The sequence below is a fragment of the Heteronotia binoei genome, chromosome 7 (assembly GCF_032191835.1).
Source record: "Heteronotia binoei isolate CCM8104 ecotype False Entrance Well chromosome 7, APGP_CSIRO_Hbin_v1, whole genome shotgun sequence".
Taxonomy (NCBI): domain Eukaryota; kingdom Metazoa; phylum Chordata; class Lepidosauria; order Squamata; family Gekkonidae; genus Heteronotia; species Heteronotia binoei.
In genome coordinates, this window is record NC_083229.1 from 41416519 (window position 1) to 41435149 (window position 18631).

Consider the following 18631-nt stretch of genomic DNA (forward strand, 5'->3'; position numbering starts at 1 on the left):
CTGTTTCAGATGGCATATAACTTCTAATGGGAGAGGGCTGCCACCACATGTGGATCCATAGTGCTTTTATTGCTAACTGTCTAGGATCTGTGTGTGTGAGAAAGAAAATATTACATGACCCGCCTGAAGTAGCACTGTTGTCATTTATCTGATTGTTTCATTGTTTTAATATTGTTTTTTGTTTACTGTCTATTTTATGCTGTTAGCTGCCTTGAGTCTACAGAATGGGCGGGATATAAATATAACGTAAATAAATAAATAATGCATGAACTGAATTCTGAATAGACTGAATTCTCTTTGCTTCTTTGGCATATTTCTCACTGAGGTGGCAAACCTATGTCTGAGCCAGTCTTCTTCAGACTGCAGGTGAGGACATATGTAATTGAATCGTCTTCAATACAAATAATTCTCTTTCATGTAAACACCCATATGTCAAAAAGACAAGATCTAGTTTATCTTTTTCCTGATACACTGGATTTCTATGAGAAAGTGTTTTTTTTCTTCCAGTGTAAAGACAATCAATTATGTTTACTCTCACCTGCAGTCTAAGTAGTACAGCTCAGGTGTAGGTTTGCTACCTTGATCAGAACTAAGCCATAAATGTAATTATAGTTTGTATGATTAGAGATACCTTGGTTTCAAAAGGAGTAAATGCAAAATAGTTATCTCACGTAAGCATTCCTTTTTCTCAGTTCTTGTTACTTTTGTTTTTCTATTTCATAGCACTTGTAATACTCTTAACATTATTATCTTATTAAATTTACTCAGACAAAGTCCCACTGAGTACCAGGCAGGTTACTCTCAAATAAGAATGAATAAGATTGCAGCAATTCTATGCATAACTTACCCCATTGATGTTGTACTTGATTTCAAGTAGATATGCCGGTTTTGTACATTCTCATAATGATCTTGTCAAGTAGGTAATTTATGCTTTATTCTGAGGTGATAGCTAGTCCATGGCAATATTATTTTCCTTGTTTTGATGTTTTAAAGACTAGTGGATTGGAAACCAAACTAATGTACTGGCTGATCAGAGACTCATTCACTCTAGTATTTTCCCTAGCAAGTGTTCAAATGTTCTGTGGTCTGATATACTTGCTGACTTCATTGGTTTGTAAAAAGATGTGAAGGCATCTCAATGTCCTTAAAACTTGAAGGGCTGGTAGGTTAGGTAGTAAAAGGATGCACCCACTGGGTGGAGGGATGGTGGCTCAGTGGCAGAGCATCTGCTTGGGAAGCAGAAGGTCCCAGGTTCAATCCCTGGCATCTCCAAAAAGGGTCCAGGCAAAGAGGTGTGACAATCCTCAGCTTGAGACCCTGGAGAGCCGCTGTCAGTCTGAGAAGACAATACTGACTTTGATGGACCGAGGGTCTGATTCAGTAGAAGGCAGCTTCATATGTTCATCATCACCCTCTGTAGTAATCTAATCTCAGAAAGCACTCTAGTATGTGCTTTTAGAAGAGCCATTTTTTCAAGTCTTGAGTGTCCCTTAGAATGACAAGTTCTTGCTGCCTAGGCAATTGGGAAGTTAGGGGTTCAGGCAAGAATTCTGCTGAACTCTTCCTCCCCCTCTACATTAGAGACTTCCCTCCCTCTCCAGGGCCTCCTTTCTGGAGCATGCATCCATGCCTTTTTCTTCAGCTTTAATTTATATTTCAATAGAGAATAAAAAAGCAATCTTTGTGAGAAAAAAACATCAATAACAGGGTTTTTGATTTATTGTAGATGGATGAGACACAACAGAATGGCTCATCATCTGTAAATATTTCTACCATTCGTGGCTTCAGTCCTACAATAGCTGGGAAATCTGATACAGGAGATGGAGAAAACTGGCATTCAGGCAATAGAGTAAGATCAGTATATAGAACTAAAACAGGTAAGAAAACACATTTGAAAGCTATTCTGATCTAATGTAATGCAGAACTGCTTTTAAATTCATTCTGGGGGAAACTGCTGAGCTGAGGACAAATCTATTAATGATGATGGAGATATTTAGTGTGGGAATAAGGTAAACTTGGCAATGAATATAGAGAAACAAGTCGTCTTTAAAGTTAGTATAATTTTTGGCTGCTGTTCTCCCTAACTAACAAAAGTGGCTTATAATGGGCTTGTTGTCTGAGGTCACAGACTAAGCCCTGCTGTATCATAGTAGTGGCCCATCTAGCATCCTGTTTCAAACAGTGGCCAGCCAGTTCCCCTGGAAGGCCTACAAGTGGGACATAAAGGACAAGGGATGTTTCCTTAACTCATCATAGTTAGTAGCCATTGGAGAGCAAAGGACCCTTTGGTTCATGCTCAAGGGCTTTTACTTCCTAGCCACCCAAGATATATATACCTGAAGCAAGAAATGCAACCCAAAATATAGCTGTGGAGACACACCAACTCATTCCCCCCCCCCCCCCCCCCCCCGTTTCCAACTAGTAATCTGAGGGCAACTCCCTAGAGAGGACAGGAAATTCATCAGAGTTATGCGGCGATCTGCCCCAGAATGCTGCAGGAGGGAGAGTCAGTTTCTGGAATTGCTGTATATATTATTGAGGGTTTTTTGGTGGGAAGCCAGTCAGTCGGTCAGTTGTAGCTTGCAAGAGAAGAGGCAGATATAACCCTGCTTCCAGGCCAGAGATGGTGGCCATTTTGGGGGGATATATTTTACCAGCTTATCCCAGAGTAACAAAGTAGTGCTCCTGCCTGACATGCCACCTAGATAGGGCATGAGTTTAGAGCAGAGAGAGAGATGAAGTGTTTTTGTCCACATTATTTTATTTCTTTCATTCAATTCTGATGTGCCTGTATATACTTGTGAGTTTTAAATAAATCCTTTGATTGTTGAAGAAGTGAAGTCCCTCTGTACCAGATAGTTCCCCAAACCTCTTGGAAATGCTAGGAGTGGGTCAAGGAATCCCTAGGGAGGAGAAAAGTAGTCAAATGTCCAGTCGCCAGCTCTCCAGGGGATCCCTAAAGATCCATGGGAAGCCCAAAGGTGGGCTCCTAGTGATGCCAGAGGGAGGTTAGGAGGCTGTCCCACCTAACCAGAGTCCAAGACAGGGACAGTAGTGGCAGTAATACCCTGAGGCATTGGAATGGAACAGCCCCTTCAGGAAGGGTAGTCAGAGCTGGGCCTGCCGGCTGACACAGGCTCAGTTTTCCACAACAGCTAAGATGCTGTAGGTGTCAGAAGTATTTCTCCCAGTCTGCCTTTCCCATCCAAAGAGACTACATAGCCATTGAATACACTGCATACACAAAGGATAGCTTGGATCCCAGTGGAGATTTCTGTGGATGGGGGTGAGGGCTGGTGAGTTTTGCCAATTACCCCCTCCTACTGCAGAACTGTGGCTCTCCCCCATGCTCTTTCTGGGGGTCCCCTGTTCTCCAGGGCCAACATTTTGGGGAGCATTTGGGGCTACAGTGGCAGGAGAGGTGAGGAGGTTGCTCTCTGTGTGGGTGGAAATCCCTTTCTTTGATGAAAATTACCAGTGAATCCAAGCTGATATTTGGAGTGTGTCATAATGTGTGGATATATATACTAGTGCCCTGAGCCTGCAAGCCAAAGGTGAGGGAACTGGGGTGTTGGAAAGCAGTCTGCTGTAGTGACCAAAGTCCATTCTATCAACTGCATTTAGTTTAGCTGAATCCAAGAAAAGAGAGATGTGGTAATCTGGCCACCCTAATCCACACTTTTGTAACCTTGCAAATTGATTACTGTAATGTGCTGTGCATTGTGCTGCCCTAGAAGACAACCCAGAAACTGCAACTTGCTCAGAATGCAACTCAATTGTTGTCAGGGCCAGCAATTAGGAACATATCTTTGCTATCTTAAAACAGCTATAATGTCATTCTGTTTCCAAGTCTAGTTCAAGGCTATGCTGGTTATGACCCTGAAAGCCCTTTATGACCTATGAGCCACATACCTAAAGGACCATTTTGTCCCACATGACTTCTTGCACTAGCTGTGGTTCTCAGGCTGCCACCTACTGGCTGTTCTCCTACTCAAGGTAGCCTGTGTGGCATCAACCAGAGCCCATGTCTTTTCTGTTATAGTTCCTGTTATTGGAAACAGGCTGCCTAAGGAGAATTTTTTTTTTGGGGGGGGTGGTGGTGGTAAGGAACCTTCAGGAAGCACTATGTAGGGTTGCCAACCTCCAGGTGGAGCCTGGAGACCTCTCAGAATTCTGACTGATCTCCAATCTATAGAGATCAATTCCACTGGAGAAAATGGTTGATTTGGGACTCTACTGTGCAGAGGTCACTCCTTAAACCCTGTGCTCCCCAGGTTCTACTGGCGAATCTTCAGGAATTTCCTTACCTGAATCTGGCAACCCTACATTTTATTGGGTCATAACCCTATTTATTGGGCCATGAATTGCAGGTATCTTTGGGTGGCGTTATTCAAGGGTTTTAAGGGTATATTGAGATGGTTGTTGCTCTTCTGTGTCAAAGATGTCAGAGTTCAGTTAAGTAAAGGTGACTTTGTTTTGTTTGGCAGCTAAAGATTTTTAAAGAGAGACAAAACTTTCCCACAGAATCAGTGTAAGTGGAAACACCAGCCCTTGAAAGTAATTTACAGCACCAACCTAGGTGGCACTGCATCCTTTTAAGCCCATTGCTTTCAGTGGGTTTAGAAGGGTGTACCTCTGCTTAGGGTGGCTCAGTTAATTCTGGGAAGAGTATGGTTGCCTCCGACCTGGTGCAAAATGTTAAGCATGAGCTTGAGATGGAGAAAAGCAACTTAGCAGCTATGAGAGACGCTGTTTGAAGGATGGTTAGTTGTACTCTCTGGTTGACTTGGCAAATCAAGTTGTGTGACAAAAGAGACAAGATCTGTTATTATAATAAGTGACTGGGCTTTAGAACAGAATGGGAACAAGCCTAAAACGGTCTGCTCAGAAGTCCAATTTTATCCAGTGGGCATACTCCCAGGATAATGTTCTAAGGACTGCATTTTTAGTCATGTAGCTGATTAGAGAAAAGGCAACTTTTTATCTTTGAGGTCAATTTGTAAATGTACAATTATTACTTGCTGTCAATTTGCAGCTGATTTATGGCGACTGTGTGAGGTTTTCCAGGGCTGATTCTGCTTAGCTCCCAAGAGCTGATGAGATTGGGTTAGTGTGGACTATCCACATCAGGGCATGTAAAATTACGGTATAGCAAACCTTTAATTATGTGCTTTGGTAAATGAAAAATGCCTTTGTCTTATTTGGCCACTTAAGGTATTGGAGCCCTTGCTCATGATAATTGTGAGAGTCAATGGTTCAAAGTACTAACAATAATTTGGGACAAATGTTGACATTTCTCAAGATTTTTTGATGTGCAAGGTAGTAGCACTATTAATATTCAGTTACATTATCAGTATTTGGTCTCATATATAAAACCCTTGATTTAGTTAACTACAAAAATATTCTCCAGATAGAAACTGTGGTATGGTTGCTAGTGCAGACATTTTTGGATTGCTAGCTCCACACTCAAAAAAGGACTCCCAGTCTTGAATTAGCTGTGAAGCTGAGAAGTCTGGCAGGAGTATTTTCTCTTATTCCAATGTCACAGGATGGGATAAATTTCACCCAGGAGTGTTGCTTTGTCTCTTTTGTGCTTGGCATGAACTCTGCCTTTGAGAAATGGTATTTTGTTGGAATGGTTTCTTTTGCATGCAAATCAGATCTGATGATTACTTGATTAAACATGCTTAGCTGGAATATTAGCACATGCCGAACATTCCATGTGGTTATTACATCAGCTGGCATCTGTGTAAGAATATAGTTGCTGGTACACCTTGCACGGTCTGTAACAATGAAAAAATCTGGTTACGTATAACATGCATAATGTATTTGTTTAAATGCATAGAGCATATGGAGTATTAAATGTTAAATAAATGAATAAAGAATTTTCTATAAACATTTCTATGTAGGATTTAAAAAAAAATCTACATCCCCAGATTTCTTTTCTCACAGTATTCTGTCCTCAATAACATTTCAACTTCTTGATCTTGCTTTCATGTGCTTAAGCATAAAATTACCAACAAAAGTATACATAAATAACATAATACAGATGATAATAGGTATGTTATGACTTTTCTTGAGATTATAAAAAAAACCCCTATGCTCTTGAATTCTGTATGTAGTTTTTGCTAAATTGTCTAGATTTAATAAATTGTAATTCTTTAAGAGAGTAAAGAAATCTAAAAGGCTATCTTACAGTTACTGAGCCAGTTATAATAGAATCTTATCTCTATTAACAACCATGTGAGGAAGGCTCAGTCAAAAGGTTGCGATTATCCACTGACCATCATGGACATGGGTGATCCGTGACCAAATGCAGTAATCTCTCAGTTGCTGGATCTTCCTCAAAAAGCTTGCTTGACACATGCTAGTTAAACAGCCAAACATTTTCCATGTACAGAATGATTAGATTTCTTATTGTAATAGCAGATGGTCTCTGATCGAATGATAAGAATAGCCTGTCTATTAGGGTTACCAGATGCCCTCTTTTCAGAGGACATGTCCCATTTTTGGGGTGTGGGGGGGAGTTTCTCCTCTTTAAAGCTCTTTTAAAAGAAACTGCTGAACATGTCCTCTTTTGGGGGTTCGAAGGTTAGGAATATTACTAGTTAGTAGCAATTATTACAGCTTAAATAGTAAGGGTATTTAAAATGAGATTTGTCATAATGATCACTTGTTTGAAATGGTCAGTCAGGAAATATGTCCTCTTTTTTGTTTTTCAAAATATGGTAACCCGATGCCTTCAGATTCAGTCTAGATTGAATGTTGCCTTTACATCTTGGAGCTGTTTCTCAGTCCTAATTACAATAACAATGTATGTAGTAAGATGAATAGATTGCAGAAGAGTTCAGCTAGACGAAGTAGTAGAGTACTGGGTGGGGACTTATTTTCTGTGTCCTGCTCTTTTGTTCACGTGCTCCTTTTGAGTGGCTGCCTCTTTAAAAAGTGTGTGCGTGCGGGAAGCTGAAGCACACTGCAAAGTGCTGGGGAAGCTTAGCTTTGCTGCGAAGCCTGAGCTTGAGTGAAACCTAACTAGCTAGGCGATATGCAATTCCTGATTGACAGCAAGACTAGCATTATGCAAATACTGCCAGAGAACAGCAGCGAGGGAACAGTGATCTGGGGCTCTGTCAGGGATCTCTCTACACACGCGCCTGCTCCTAAACCCCCCTTCGGATTTTTCCCCTTCTTATTTCTCTTTTTGCTGTCATGATCTGGTTTAACAATCAATCCCACACACACACACACACACACACCCCAACGTGCAAAACTGTGGCTTTTTTGGATGTGAATAAATCCAGTTCTCCGTGCAGTTTCAGTTTCTGTCAGCTCTAGAGATGTGCGTGAGCTTGTTAACTCAGGATGAATTGGGTAATATTTAGCAGGGTAATGCGCTAATCTTTAAACCTTTATGTTTTCAATCCAGCATATAGATGGGTCTCTTGAGTCAAAACAGAGTGTGTGTTTTGCCCGCTCCTTCTCGTCTCCTTGAGTCTGAAGCCTTATGTAGGTCAGGCTTGGCTTAAGCAGATTTCCTGAACCTGCGTCAGCTTAAGCTGAAGGAATTTTAATAAACCCTCCCTTGTAGGCGTGGGCCTAAATGAGACAAGCCTAGTTAAGCCTGATCTTTTTTCTGTTGTGAAAAAGAGCTGAGCAGAGCTGGGATCTGCCTGGTGCTTTCGGCACTGCTGCTTCAGGCTGGAGGGAACGATGGTTGGGAAGGCCAGATCCTCGAATTTCACCTTATCAGAAAAGCTTGATTTGCTGAAACTTGTCAAGCCCTATGTAAAAATTCTCGAACAGCACACCAACAAGCACTCAGTCATAGTGGAAAAAAACAAGTGCTGGGACATCATTGCTGATAGCTACAATGCCATCGGAGTAGACCGCCCTCCTCGCACGGCGCAAGGCCTGCGCACTCTGTACAAGCGGCTCAAGGAATACGCCAAGCAGGAGCTCCTGCAGCAGAAGGAGACCCATTCCGACTACAAGAGCTACATCTCTGAACCGACTAAGAAAGTTGTGGAGATGATCCCCCAGATCTCCAGCGTGTGCTTGAGAGAGAGGAACAGTCTGCCATGGTAAGCTCCCATTTTGCATTGTGCCCAAAGTGCAGCTGTAGCGCCTCCTGCCTTCTGTGCCAGTCTCTCGGATGAGCTCAGTGGCTTTGGCAAACTTAAAAAAAATGTTATTCAGGTTGATGGATGTGCTTTTAAAAATCATGTTGTTTTTAGATCACTTGCACCCAACTTTCAGCTGTATTTCAAAGACCTCATTGTCAGACCCTTGGCAAGTGAGGGTTAAGAAAGAATCCAAGTGAAATAGGAGCTCCAACTTTTACCCCTCCCCTTTTAATAGGCATAGCATCCAAGCACTGACCAAGCGACAGGCTGTTCTACATTTAAGGTAGCACTGCAGTCATCTGCCCGCATACGGAAGTGGCTGCCTGTTTTGGATAAAATCTATGTAAAGTCGAGGCGGGAGAACAAAGAAGCCTCTTTGTACAGTGTGACCCGCTGAGGATTATGATAATCTCCTAGTGTGGAATACATTTTAATCGAACCTAGACTTTTAGATGATTTTTGCTTCCTGTGCTATCGTGCCTTTAACAGTGCAAAATGGGATGATTTAAGAATTAATTCTTTTAACATTTCTTGCAACCTGAATGCAAATAATGTTAAATTTTAAACTGTAAATAGGAATGTTTGCAGTGCACCCGGGGAGGGAGAGGTTGTGAAGAGGCAGGTTGGAACAATACAGTCACACAAACCCCTCTTAAAACATTTTGTGATTAATCAAATCGGAGCCTATCTAGATTTGAGCCAAAGACAGAACAGGCAGGCTGTTTTTAAGCTTCCTTGCAGGGACCTTTGCTAACACCGCCACCCCCCCCCCCCAAGCTTCCAGGGCCAGGTGTTTTCTTTGTCTGGGTGTAAATATTTTAAAAATTAAGGGATAAAACAAACAGTCTTCTGCCCTTGCTCTTTCAATAGACATGTAAATCCATGTAATTTGGGATGCAAAAATAATATGTTAACTTGTTTCCGGGAAGCTTGAAACTGGGTGCATGCTGGTCATCCTTTCATTTTTGTGATGGCTCTGGTTGCATTGCATGGTAACAATTTTTAAAATATTACTGTGCCTGATGTTGTAAAAACAGCAGCATGTGGTATTAGGCCTGTGGTACAAGCATTCTGCATCAGCTATGGGTGAATAAATTATAATTATAAAGAGGAGTTTTAATACTGCAGCAGCATCGTGGAAGGTGATTTCTGCAGTATTAATCCAAGAGACAATTAATAGGGAATGGAACTATGATACTAATTTAAGCTGGTCAATATTCTTGAACTTCACCCCTTGAGCTGATATAGCAGGTATCTGGTTGTGATAATTTTGCATTAGGAGAAGCAGGACTGTTTGAACTAGTGTTAAATAGAAATTGTAATATATCTTGTGATTGATAGCTGATCACACTCATAATTCTACAAAAATCTAAAAGTGTAAAAAGATTTGGTGTGGCTCTGAGTAATGCTGTTGAGTTGGGAGCCCCCAGTTTTCATTACTGCATTTGACTGATTACTGGAGATAGAACATTCTGAGCCACAGTGCTTAGACTGCATTCAGACATCATGAACGGGTTGTGGTTTGTTTGTGAGAAGAGAGAGACAGGAACAAACCAGGTTTGCACACTTTTTTGCCTGTCCTGCCCTCCTTGCTCACCACACCTCTGAGACTGAAAACTTCCCAGTCTAGAACTAACTATGGTTTGTTGTGAGATCCAAATTAAGCAAAGTGTGGGTTGTTTCTTACCTATAACCGGGGGATTCTAAACCAAGATTGCACTTGCATAGCACGGTAAGGCACAATCATGCACGACTGCAGTTTGCTGCCATGTTTACATGTGCCCTGCTTTCCTCTCATTCTCTAGTTTAGGGAGCCACAAATTTCAATCCAGTGAGTTCTTCAGAGGGGCCTGCATTGGACATTATGATGACCTGGAGCTTGCTACACCAGGAAGTATTGTATGAAGCTCCACATGCTAGAATGAGGGCTTGGAGTCAGTGTGGGGCTTGTGTCAACACAGCAACAAGCTCTGGTTGTGCCCTATTAGAGTTGTATTTATTTTATTGTTTGGATTTTTATCCCACCCTTCCCTGCATGCAGGACTCAGGGCAGCTCACAACAGATTAAGATTACAGATATAACAATAAGAACTTTCTACAGTTAATAAATTAACATAATTTAACATACCATGACAGCTCATAGATCTATAAAATGCCCCAAATTAATGAAGGGTGGTGGACCAAAGTTACTTAACAAACTAATTTGGGGAGGGGGTGAAGCAGGGGAGACCAAAATGATGAGACACCTGTCGTCTCAACCAAAGGCCCGGTGAAATATCTTTTACAGGCCCTGCAAAACTGAAGCGAATCCTACAGGGCCCTGATCTCACTCAGGAGAGTGTTCCACCAGGCTGGAGCCAGAGCTGAAAAGTCTCTGACTCTGGTCAAGGCTAAACAGATGGCCTTAGGGCCATGGACTACCAGCAGCTTTTGTTCAAATGAGCATAACGCTCTTCAAGGGACATAGCAGTAGAGGCGGTCCTGTAGATACGTAGGTCCCAGGTCACTCAGGGCTTTGAAAAAACTTTAACTGGATTCAGTACTCCACTGGAAGCCAGTGCAGCTGGTGGAGCAGTGGCTGGATATGTGTTCTAAGAGGTATCCCCATAGGGACACGTGCTGCTGCATTTTGAACCAGTTGGAGTTTCTGAGTCCAACTCAAGGGCAGCCCAGTGTAGAGCGAGTTACAGTAATCCAGCCTGGAGGTGACCATTGCATGGATCACTGTGGCTAGGTCATGAGGAGGGAGATAAGAAACCAGTTGTCTGACCAGCCAGAGGTGGTAGAAAGCTTTTCTGGCAATAGCCGTGACTTGGCCCTCCAATAGAAAGTGAGGAGGAAATCAGTTGTCCCCTGTTGTGACCACGTAACAATACAAACACAAGCCATTAAAAAAGCCATCAGACATAAACATCTTAAAAACCACCAGCCATAAATTAGAAGCAGTCCATTTTTTAAAATGGGTAAGATAAACTCCTGATTAAAAGCCTGGATGAAAAATGGTCGGGGACAAAGGGTGGCGATTGGGGGAGAACTGTCCCAGAGGCACTCGCTAGATTGTGGGGTGCCACAGGGGGCAGTGCTCTCTCCAGTGTTGTTTAACATCTACATGCACCCCCTTGCCCAGATTGCCCGGAGGTATGGGCTTGGGTGTCATCAATATGCTGATGACACCCAGCTCTATCTACTAATGGACGGCCGGTCTAACTGCACCCCAAAAAATCTGGACCTGGCGCTGCAAGCCGTGGCAGGTTGGCTCAGGCTGAGTAGGTTGAAGTTGAATCCAACGAAGACAGAGGTCCTTTGCCTGAGTCGTGGCAGTCTGGGAAGGGAAATCCCCCTTCCAGTTTTTGACGGTGCACCATTGAAATTGGTGCACAAGGTCAAAAGCTTGGGGGTACTACTGGAGCCTTCTTTGTTAATGGGGGCCCAGATAGCAGCCGCTGCTAAATCCACTTTTTTTCACCTTAGGCGGGCAAGGCAGCTGACTCCCTTCCTAGAGCGTGACGACTTGGCAACAGTGATCCATGCAACGGTCACCTCGAGATTGGATTACTGTAATGCCTCTACATGGGGCTGCCCTTGTGCCGAACCCGGAAACTGCAACTAGTGCAAAATGCAGTGGCCAGGCTGTTACTAGGGCTCCCGAAATGGGAGCACATACAGCCGAGGCTGCGCGAACTCCACTGGCTGCCAATTGTATACCGGATTTGTTCCAAAGTGCTGGTTATTACCTTTAAAGTCCTATATGGCCGAGGACCTGCCTACCTTAGGGACCATCTCTTCCCATATGTGCCCCAGAGAGTACTGAGATCAGGTGCACAAAATCTTTTGACAATCTCCGGGCCGAAGGAGGCCAAATTGAAGACTACGTGAGAAAGGGCCGTGTCGATTGCAGCTCCACACTGGTGGAACCAAGTACCAGATGAGGTGTGGGCCCTGCGGAGTCTTGTTCAATTCTGTAGGGCCTGCAACACTACTCTTTCAGCTGGCCTTCTCTTAATGTGGATCCTAGCCTATTATATACGGTCATCATAAATTACAAGAGGAGAACATCTAGAATATAGCACCTGAAAATGTTAGAATTTAATTAATTGATGGTTTTAATTATAATGTTTTTAATGTAATAGCAAATATTGTGAATTGTATAATGTATGATATAATGTTTTATTATTGTGACCTTGCATTTATGCCATATTTTGTGAGCCATCCTGAGCCTGCTGCGGCGGGGAGGGTGGGATATAAATAAAATATTATTATTTTTAAAAATGTATTTTGCCTTGGTGCTAAAAAGCAAGTAAAGTAAGCACCAAATGAATCTCAAAGGCAGGTGGGCATTCCTGAGGCAAGGTACCACCACAGAACATGTCCTGTCTATAGTTGTCATCACCACCCACCTCCCCTCTGAAGGCAGGGGCATAGAGAGCAGGGCTTGAGAGGCAGCTGTGAGCTGGTGGCCTGGATACTATGGGAGGAGGCAGTCCTTCAAGTGCTCCATCTGTGAGGGAAGGTAGGAGTCTGTGAGCCTGAGGACTTCCAAGGTTCATTCACAAACAAAGCAAAGCATGCTGTGTTTGATCATCTGAATGCAGACATTTTGTCAGGGCAGGTTCCACCATTGTGAGCAAAACAAATTTTCTTGTAGTCTGGTCAGGATCCCATATAGCCTTATTTTGTAATAAAACAGACAGCAGTTCCAGTCAATGTGCTTAACTTCTCCCAGCCAAAAACTTTTCCCACCTATTTGCCTCTCATCCCTTCCAATTGCTATTGCTCTTTTCTCTGTCTTTTTTTCTTGGGACCCATTGGCCCTGTTCACACAGCGCGTTGAGTTCGTGTTGAACTGACCCGGTTCTGTTCCGAATATCTTTGTTCCAGATATTATTGATCAGACTGCCATACTGCGATTCGAATCACTTCACAGTGAAACTGTCATCTGCCATCCACATGACGGCACTATGCAGGTTTTTTCCTCCGCTATTATGCGCATGCGTGCATTATGCGCATAGGTTAAAACATTATGTGGTTATGTGCCTATTGCTTAGTAAAAAAAATGGTGACCATAAACCAGATGTCTGAGGCTCCTTTTGCTCCGGGACAGCCTTCAGGCATCTGGAAGTTGGTTAATATCACAGCAGAACTATTCAGATGGAGGAAACTACGAGGTGAAACCGGAGAACTCAAAAACCCCCGCAAAGGAGCAGGTAACAAAATAATACAGTTCTGAGAAGGATTTGGCGGGGGCTACCACGAGTTAATACCGGGAGGCAGATGTTGCTGTCTGATCAGCCACTTTAAATCCAGAAGGAAACAGCAGTGACATCTGATTATACTGTGAGTCTGAACAGGGCCATTATATCTTTTATCAGAAACACAGGAGATAGGACTAAGCAAACTGGGTTGGCCAGTAGGTATAGCAAAGACAATGGTGACCCACAACTCTGAATTTCTGGTTTCTATTGAAAACCACCATTTGAGGAGCTGGAACATAGTCTGGAGGATAGTGATGAATGACCTACTTTGCTCCTCCGCCTGTCTTTTGTTACCTGTATGAAGTAATGTTCAGCATAAGGCACCATTGACCATAAAACTGGCCTGTCAAGGTAGTTTCACTAACTTGACCCCATTCTTACACTCTGTCATTCTGACATCAGATTGCATTTTCAGTCTTCATTTTTAATGGGCCAATCCTCTAATTACGTTCTTAAAAATAAATCCTATCGAGAACAGCATAGCTTGTTTGCAAGAAAGGAAAGATATTAGAATTATTTTGCTCTCTCTTCATTAAACAGTGGACAGTTCAGGGCAGGATTTCGGGGCCCAGTCACCTGCAAAGGAGAGAGAACACCTGCACTGTGTCTCAAAATTCAATTGAAGGCATGTCTGGAGGCTGGCTACACTGCTTCTGTGCAAATTCAAATAAGTGCCTCTTTTGAAAAGCAAAATGTGAGGGAATTGGAGCAGACAAATGGAGGGGTAAATGATGCTTAACTCTTTCCTTGCCTACCCTTTCTTTAGTCTAGTTTGTCACTCCAGGTGACTTTTACCTTTGAAGTGCTCAAAATATGTGCTTATCTACAGAGAGCCAATATGGTGTAGTGGTTGAAGTGCTGGCCTTGGATCTGGGAGGCCCAGATTTGACTCACCACTTTGCCATGGAAGCAAAGTCACATGTTCTCTGCCTAACCTACCTCACAGGGTTCTTGTGACAGCAAAATGAAAAAAAGAGAAGCCACTTTGGGAGCCACTGGCGAGAAAGGCAGGATATAAATATATTTTGAAACCTATGGCAGAAATAACCTTTGAGTATTCTCCCCCTTCTTGCAGTGCATTTCATTCAACATTGCCAGCTCTATTACACTGGTTAGGCATTAAGTTATGCCTTATCTGAAAAGTTACAGATAGAGCAACAGGGTTGTTCTGTCCCCAAGGCTGAGTAGGCACAGGCACCAGAACTGAATTTAGAGTCCTTGAGCTGTGTCTACCAAAGCAGATCTTTGCTCCATCCTGGACTCACACAGCATCTTACATAACTGTACTCTCTGTTTACAGGAACACCTGTCCTTTGCATGTGGCCAGCTAATTAAACCGGTTTGGGTAACTCTAGGGAATTATGCATATAATGACCATGGGAGACTGATATAAAGGAGGGAAGTGAGATCTTTCCTGCAAGTCTTTGCAGGTTCCCACTAGTATACCATATTTGTATGTGGTACATAGTCTTGAATCTCTTTTCCTTACTGGTTATAATTTTAATATAAATTTTAGCTTTAGTTTATCAAAATTCATTTATTCATACTAAAGGCCCCAACAGATTGGAGTGCAAGTGTGATCTATATTAATACAGTTTTGTAGTTGGCCTTTCTTTTGGTCCATTTAGCTTTCCTTAAAGTACTGTGTACTTTTCTTACCATTTCCAGGTGTGAGGTCAGAGTCTGATCTCTGTCTTTCCTGAGAGTTCTCTGGAAGGCCAAGGTTGTTTGCTCATCTTATACTGGACTAGGATACACTCAGAAGTACAACAGTGACTCCTGCTGCTTCTGAATGTACCCCAGCCTGGTGTGAGAGTGAGGTTGATTATGCCCCAAATCTTCTGTATGCATCAGCATTTGGGAGGGGGAAGGGGTTGCAGGTAACCACAAGTAATGGCTGGTTGTCAATAAAAATATATGGACCCTGCCTCTCAGCTGTAGATGTTTGCTAATAATTACACATAGGGTACATATCTCCAATTAGACATGTTGAAGGTTTAGGTGGCGTATAGGTGAAGAAATGTTTTCAGATGAATTGCTGTTCGGACCATGAGGAAAGGAAGTTGGACTGGGTGCAAGGAAATATACTAGCAGAAACTGATTTTACTCACTTTTCATAATATGGATAATGTACATTTTCTAATGCTCTTCTCCTTTCTCTTGTATTTCTTTTTGACTTTAAAATATGATGTCTTTTTTGTAGTGCTGCCCTGGAGAAAGAAACCATTGCAACTACCAGTTCACCACAGTCCATGTTAGAGCATCATCCGGCTGCTATCACGCTGGAGCTGGATCAAGAGGAGGAGGAGGATGTCAAGCCACCTCCCTCGTTGATTGTGGAGTTGCCACAGGAGGCCTTGGAGCAAAGAGATCAAGAGCACATGGTCCATGTCATGGAGAGATCCCCTTCAACCTCCCTGTCTTCTGTTGATATAAGAATGCTATCTCCGTCTCCCATCCCCAGAAGAGATGAATTTTTCAGGCTTGAAAGCGGGGAACGATTTAGATCCACATGTGAGGCCTACAGTCCACAAATGTTGCAAATGCTAAAAGAAGAGCATCACATAATTTTGGAAAATCAGAGGAAAATTGGGCTGTATATTCAGGAAAAGAGGGATGGCTTGAAAAGAAGGCAGGAGCTGGAAGAAGAGCTATTGAGAGCAAAAATTAAAGTAGAAAAGTTAAAGGCGATACGACTACGACGTGATCTTCCTGAATTCAACAGCCTTTGAATATTTGGTAGTTCTGTTGCACAAAACCAGGGCTACTTCATAATTCATTTTGATCTAGAGACAGTTATTTACCATGTAATTTGGATGAATCAAAACCCAGACTTGAACTAAATGAGTGCATGGTTTCCATTCTGTGTTTCATGCAGATTTGCAAAAGGAAAAGAATAAGAAAAAAGAGGAAAAAAATCAAAGCCATCTTTCACTGGTCTTTCCAGTTTTTCAGATCTGAAGTAGAACCAGATCTGAGACTCTTTAAAAAGATTCTTTTGAAATCTTGTGCATATTACTGTTAGGAAAAGCAAATGATAATTTATGCAGCTGTTATAAAATATGCTGGGTTTTTTTTCTGAGGCAACTCTTATCTGCCCTTCTTATTCATTTAATTGTGGCTCAATAAACATACACAGAGCAAGTGAAAATATCTGTTTTCTTCTTTGTGCAATGTGATAACTTGTCACTCAAATATAGAATTCTTGCAAAAAAGTATACAAGGAAATACTGGTAGGATATTTTCATGTTCTACTGAACAAAAGGAATATGCATTCCCTGAGTTGTAGAATATGATATTCTTGTGCAGTAAGCAGACAACAAGAGAATTCTTAGTTCTGAATTTTAACCTTCTTTCTACACTATTAAAGTATGAGTGAAGGTGGTATTCTTCATTTTCACTTCTGTTCATTGTTTCAGTATGCAGCTATCAGTGCATAATAAACTTGTGGAGTTCATTGCCATAGGGAATTATGCTTAGTATAAAATGGCTTTAAGAGAGATTTGATACATTCATAGAGTGAAGATATTTGCTTCTAAGAACACAGTGTGCTCAGACAAATCGGAAAACCAAACCCTGAAGAATAGCAAGAAGAAAATATCATCATCTTGCCTTGAGTGCTCCATCGGTGTAACATGAGACTAGTTCTCAAAATTCCTGGCTGGAAATTTTGCACTAGCGGTCGAACATAGAGCTGACATGTGCACCCTTCTAGAATACATACAACATTATGTATGACACTGTTTACCTGTGGAGGCTAGCTTGTTCCTTGATTGTGAGCTTTCAGATTTTCATTGGGTTGTTTCACTTGATGAAGAAAACTGAGGCATTGGAGGCTAAGCAGAAGCAAATGACATCAGTGGCTGCATTAGAGAACAATGTTGCCATTATGTTGCTGTTGCAATAAGTTCATCAAGGCTGCATTCCTGAAGCAAATACCTGACATTATAGTCTGTATTCTATAGCATTTGAATGCACTTCTCTGACTGCCAAGTCCCAAAACATTGCCTGTTTTAGTAATCTAGCCAAAGAGGGCATCACTGTTACCATTGCTCACATTGTTGCCTTTGAATCTTGGATCCAAGAGATTTGGAGCAAAGTGAGCGGTATTAAATAATTCTGGGAAATGGAACATTTCATAAGTTTTTCCAACTTTGCCTGTAATGCCTAACGTTTCCATTGCAATGGGGGGGGGGATGGCATGTTTCCAAGACATTTGTTTCCTCTTTCTTAAGGACCTTCATATTTCTCCTTGCCTGCCTTCCTGAAAATGATGCATTAGCTGGGAAGACCATTTTAAATATAAAACTAAACTGCACCATAATTCGGCAATACACCATATGAGGTTAAATTCTTGGTACCTCTCGTGTATCAGAGGTTGGGAAAAACATTTCTTTGCCTGAGACCCTGAAGAATTGCCAGTCAGAGTAGACACCACTAGATGACCAACAATGGGCTGACTCAGTATGTTCATTCGGTCATGTGACAGGTAAGCAAGAGGTGAGAACATGACATTGAGGCTAGAGAATACCCACTTTTGTAAGGGTACACAGGGGTGGGCAGAAGTGATTTTTCACTATCCAAGCAATTAAAAGTAGCTCTCTACCCCTCTTCCCAAGCTGTGGTAGTCACTTTCATATCCTTTCCTTTGAAGCTGTCAGCACATCTTCTCACATGGACATGCACATTTGCTCTGAATGGGAAAATGACAGCACCAGCGCCCTTTCCCATCCACCTCTCTTCTTGCACACTCAGGGTGAGAAATCAGCATGCTGTTGACTCTTCTCTCTGCATCAAAGCGGCTCTTTGCCTCTTCCAGGGAAAACAGAAGAACTGCAGGTTTTTGCCCAGCAGGGCAAATTGCAGTTTGGGGTGGAGGTGGTTGTTTGCTTGGGGAAGAGAGCAGATGACAGGGTTGCCCATCCAAACACTGACAACCAGCTCTGAAAAGCTACATTTTGTAGTAGCCACCATGTTGTGACTGGTTGCACCCACTGAGCTACACTTTCGTGACTGGAAGCTCCTGAGGCTTTCAAAAAAGTACCTTCTGGAGACAAAATCTGCCTTCTCCTGTCCTATGTAACCTTTCCAATCTGGGACAGCAGTTCTTCAGAGCCTGTTTCTCAACAGTGCCTTGCTCTGATCCCACAGGTGAGGTGCATGTTAATTTCCTTAAAACTAGCAAAAATGATTCAGCATAGCAAGACACAAGGAATTCCTGGAGTTGGTTCAAATAAAGTGGCAAACAAGCTGGGC

At 42.4% G+C, this 18631-nt stretch overlaps 2 protein-coding genes across 3 annotated transcripts in view; both read left to right on the top strand.

The window, feature by feature from the left end:
* Nucleotides 1-18631, top strand: part of RAD54B (RAD54 homolog B) — a 53728-nt gene that overhangs the window by 2284 nt on the left and 32813 nt on the right. The window contains exon 3 of the mRNA XM_060243489.1: nucleotides 1727-1877. Within this exon, the coding sequence (XP_060099472.1) occupies nucleotides 1727-1877 (151 nt within the window). The remainder of the gene's footprint in view (nucleotides 1-1726; nucleotides 1878-18631) is intronic.
* FSBP (fibrinogen silencer binding protein) lies at nucleotides 1742-16526 on the top strand. Of its 2 annotated transcripts, XM_060243491.1 has the most exons (3): nucleotides 1742-1877; nucleotides 7648-8081; nucleotides 15579-16526. In XM_060243491.1, exons 2-3 carry the CDS (start codon nucleotides 7711-7713, stop codon nucleotides 16105-16107), a joined length of 900 nt encoding a protein of 299 aa, XP_060099474.1. In that variant the 5' UTR covers nucleotides 1742-1877; nucleotides 7648-7710; the 3' UTR covers nucleotides 16108-16526. The 2 variants fall into 2 exon arrangements, with proteins under 2 accessions (XP_060099474.1, XP_060099473.1); XM_060243490.1 differs by lacking the exon at nucleotides 1742-1877 and having other exon boundaries at nucleotides 7249-8081.

Bases quoted from the DNA above. Each gene is read 5' to 3' on its own strand.
- FSBP (XM_060243491.1), top strand. From the start codon at position 7,711: ATGGTTGGGAAGGCCAGATCCTCGAATTTCACCTTATCAGAAAAGCTT. The intron at 8,082-15,578 runs GTAAGCTCCCAT...TCTTTTTTGTAG, and splicing joins GAGAGGAACAGTCTGCCATG to TGCTGCCCTGGAGAAAGAAA.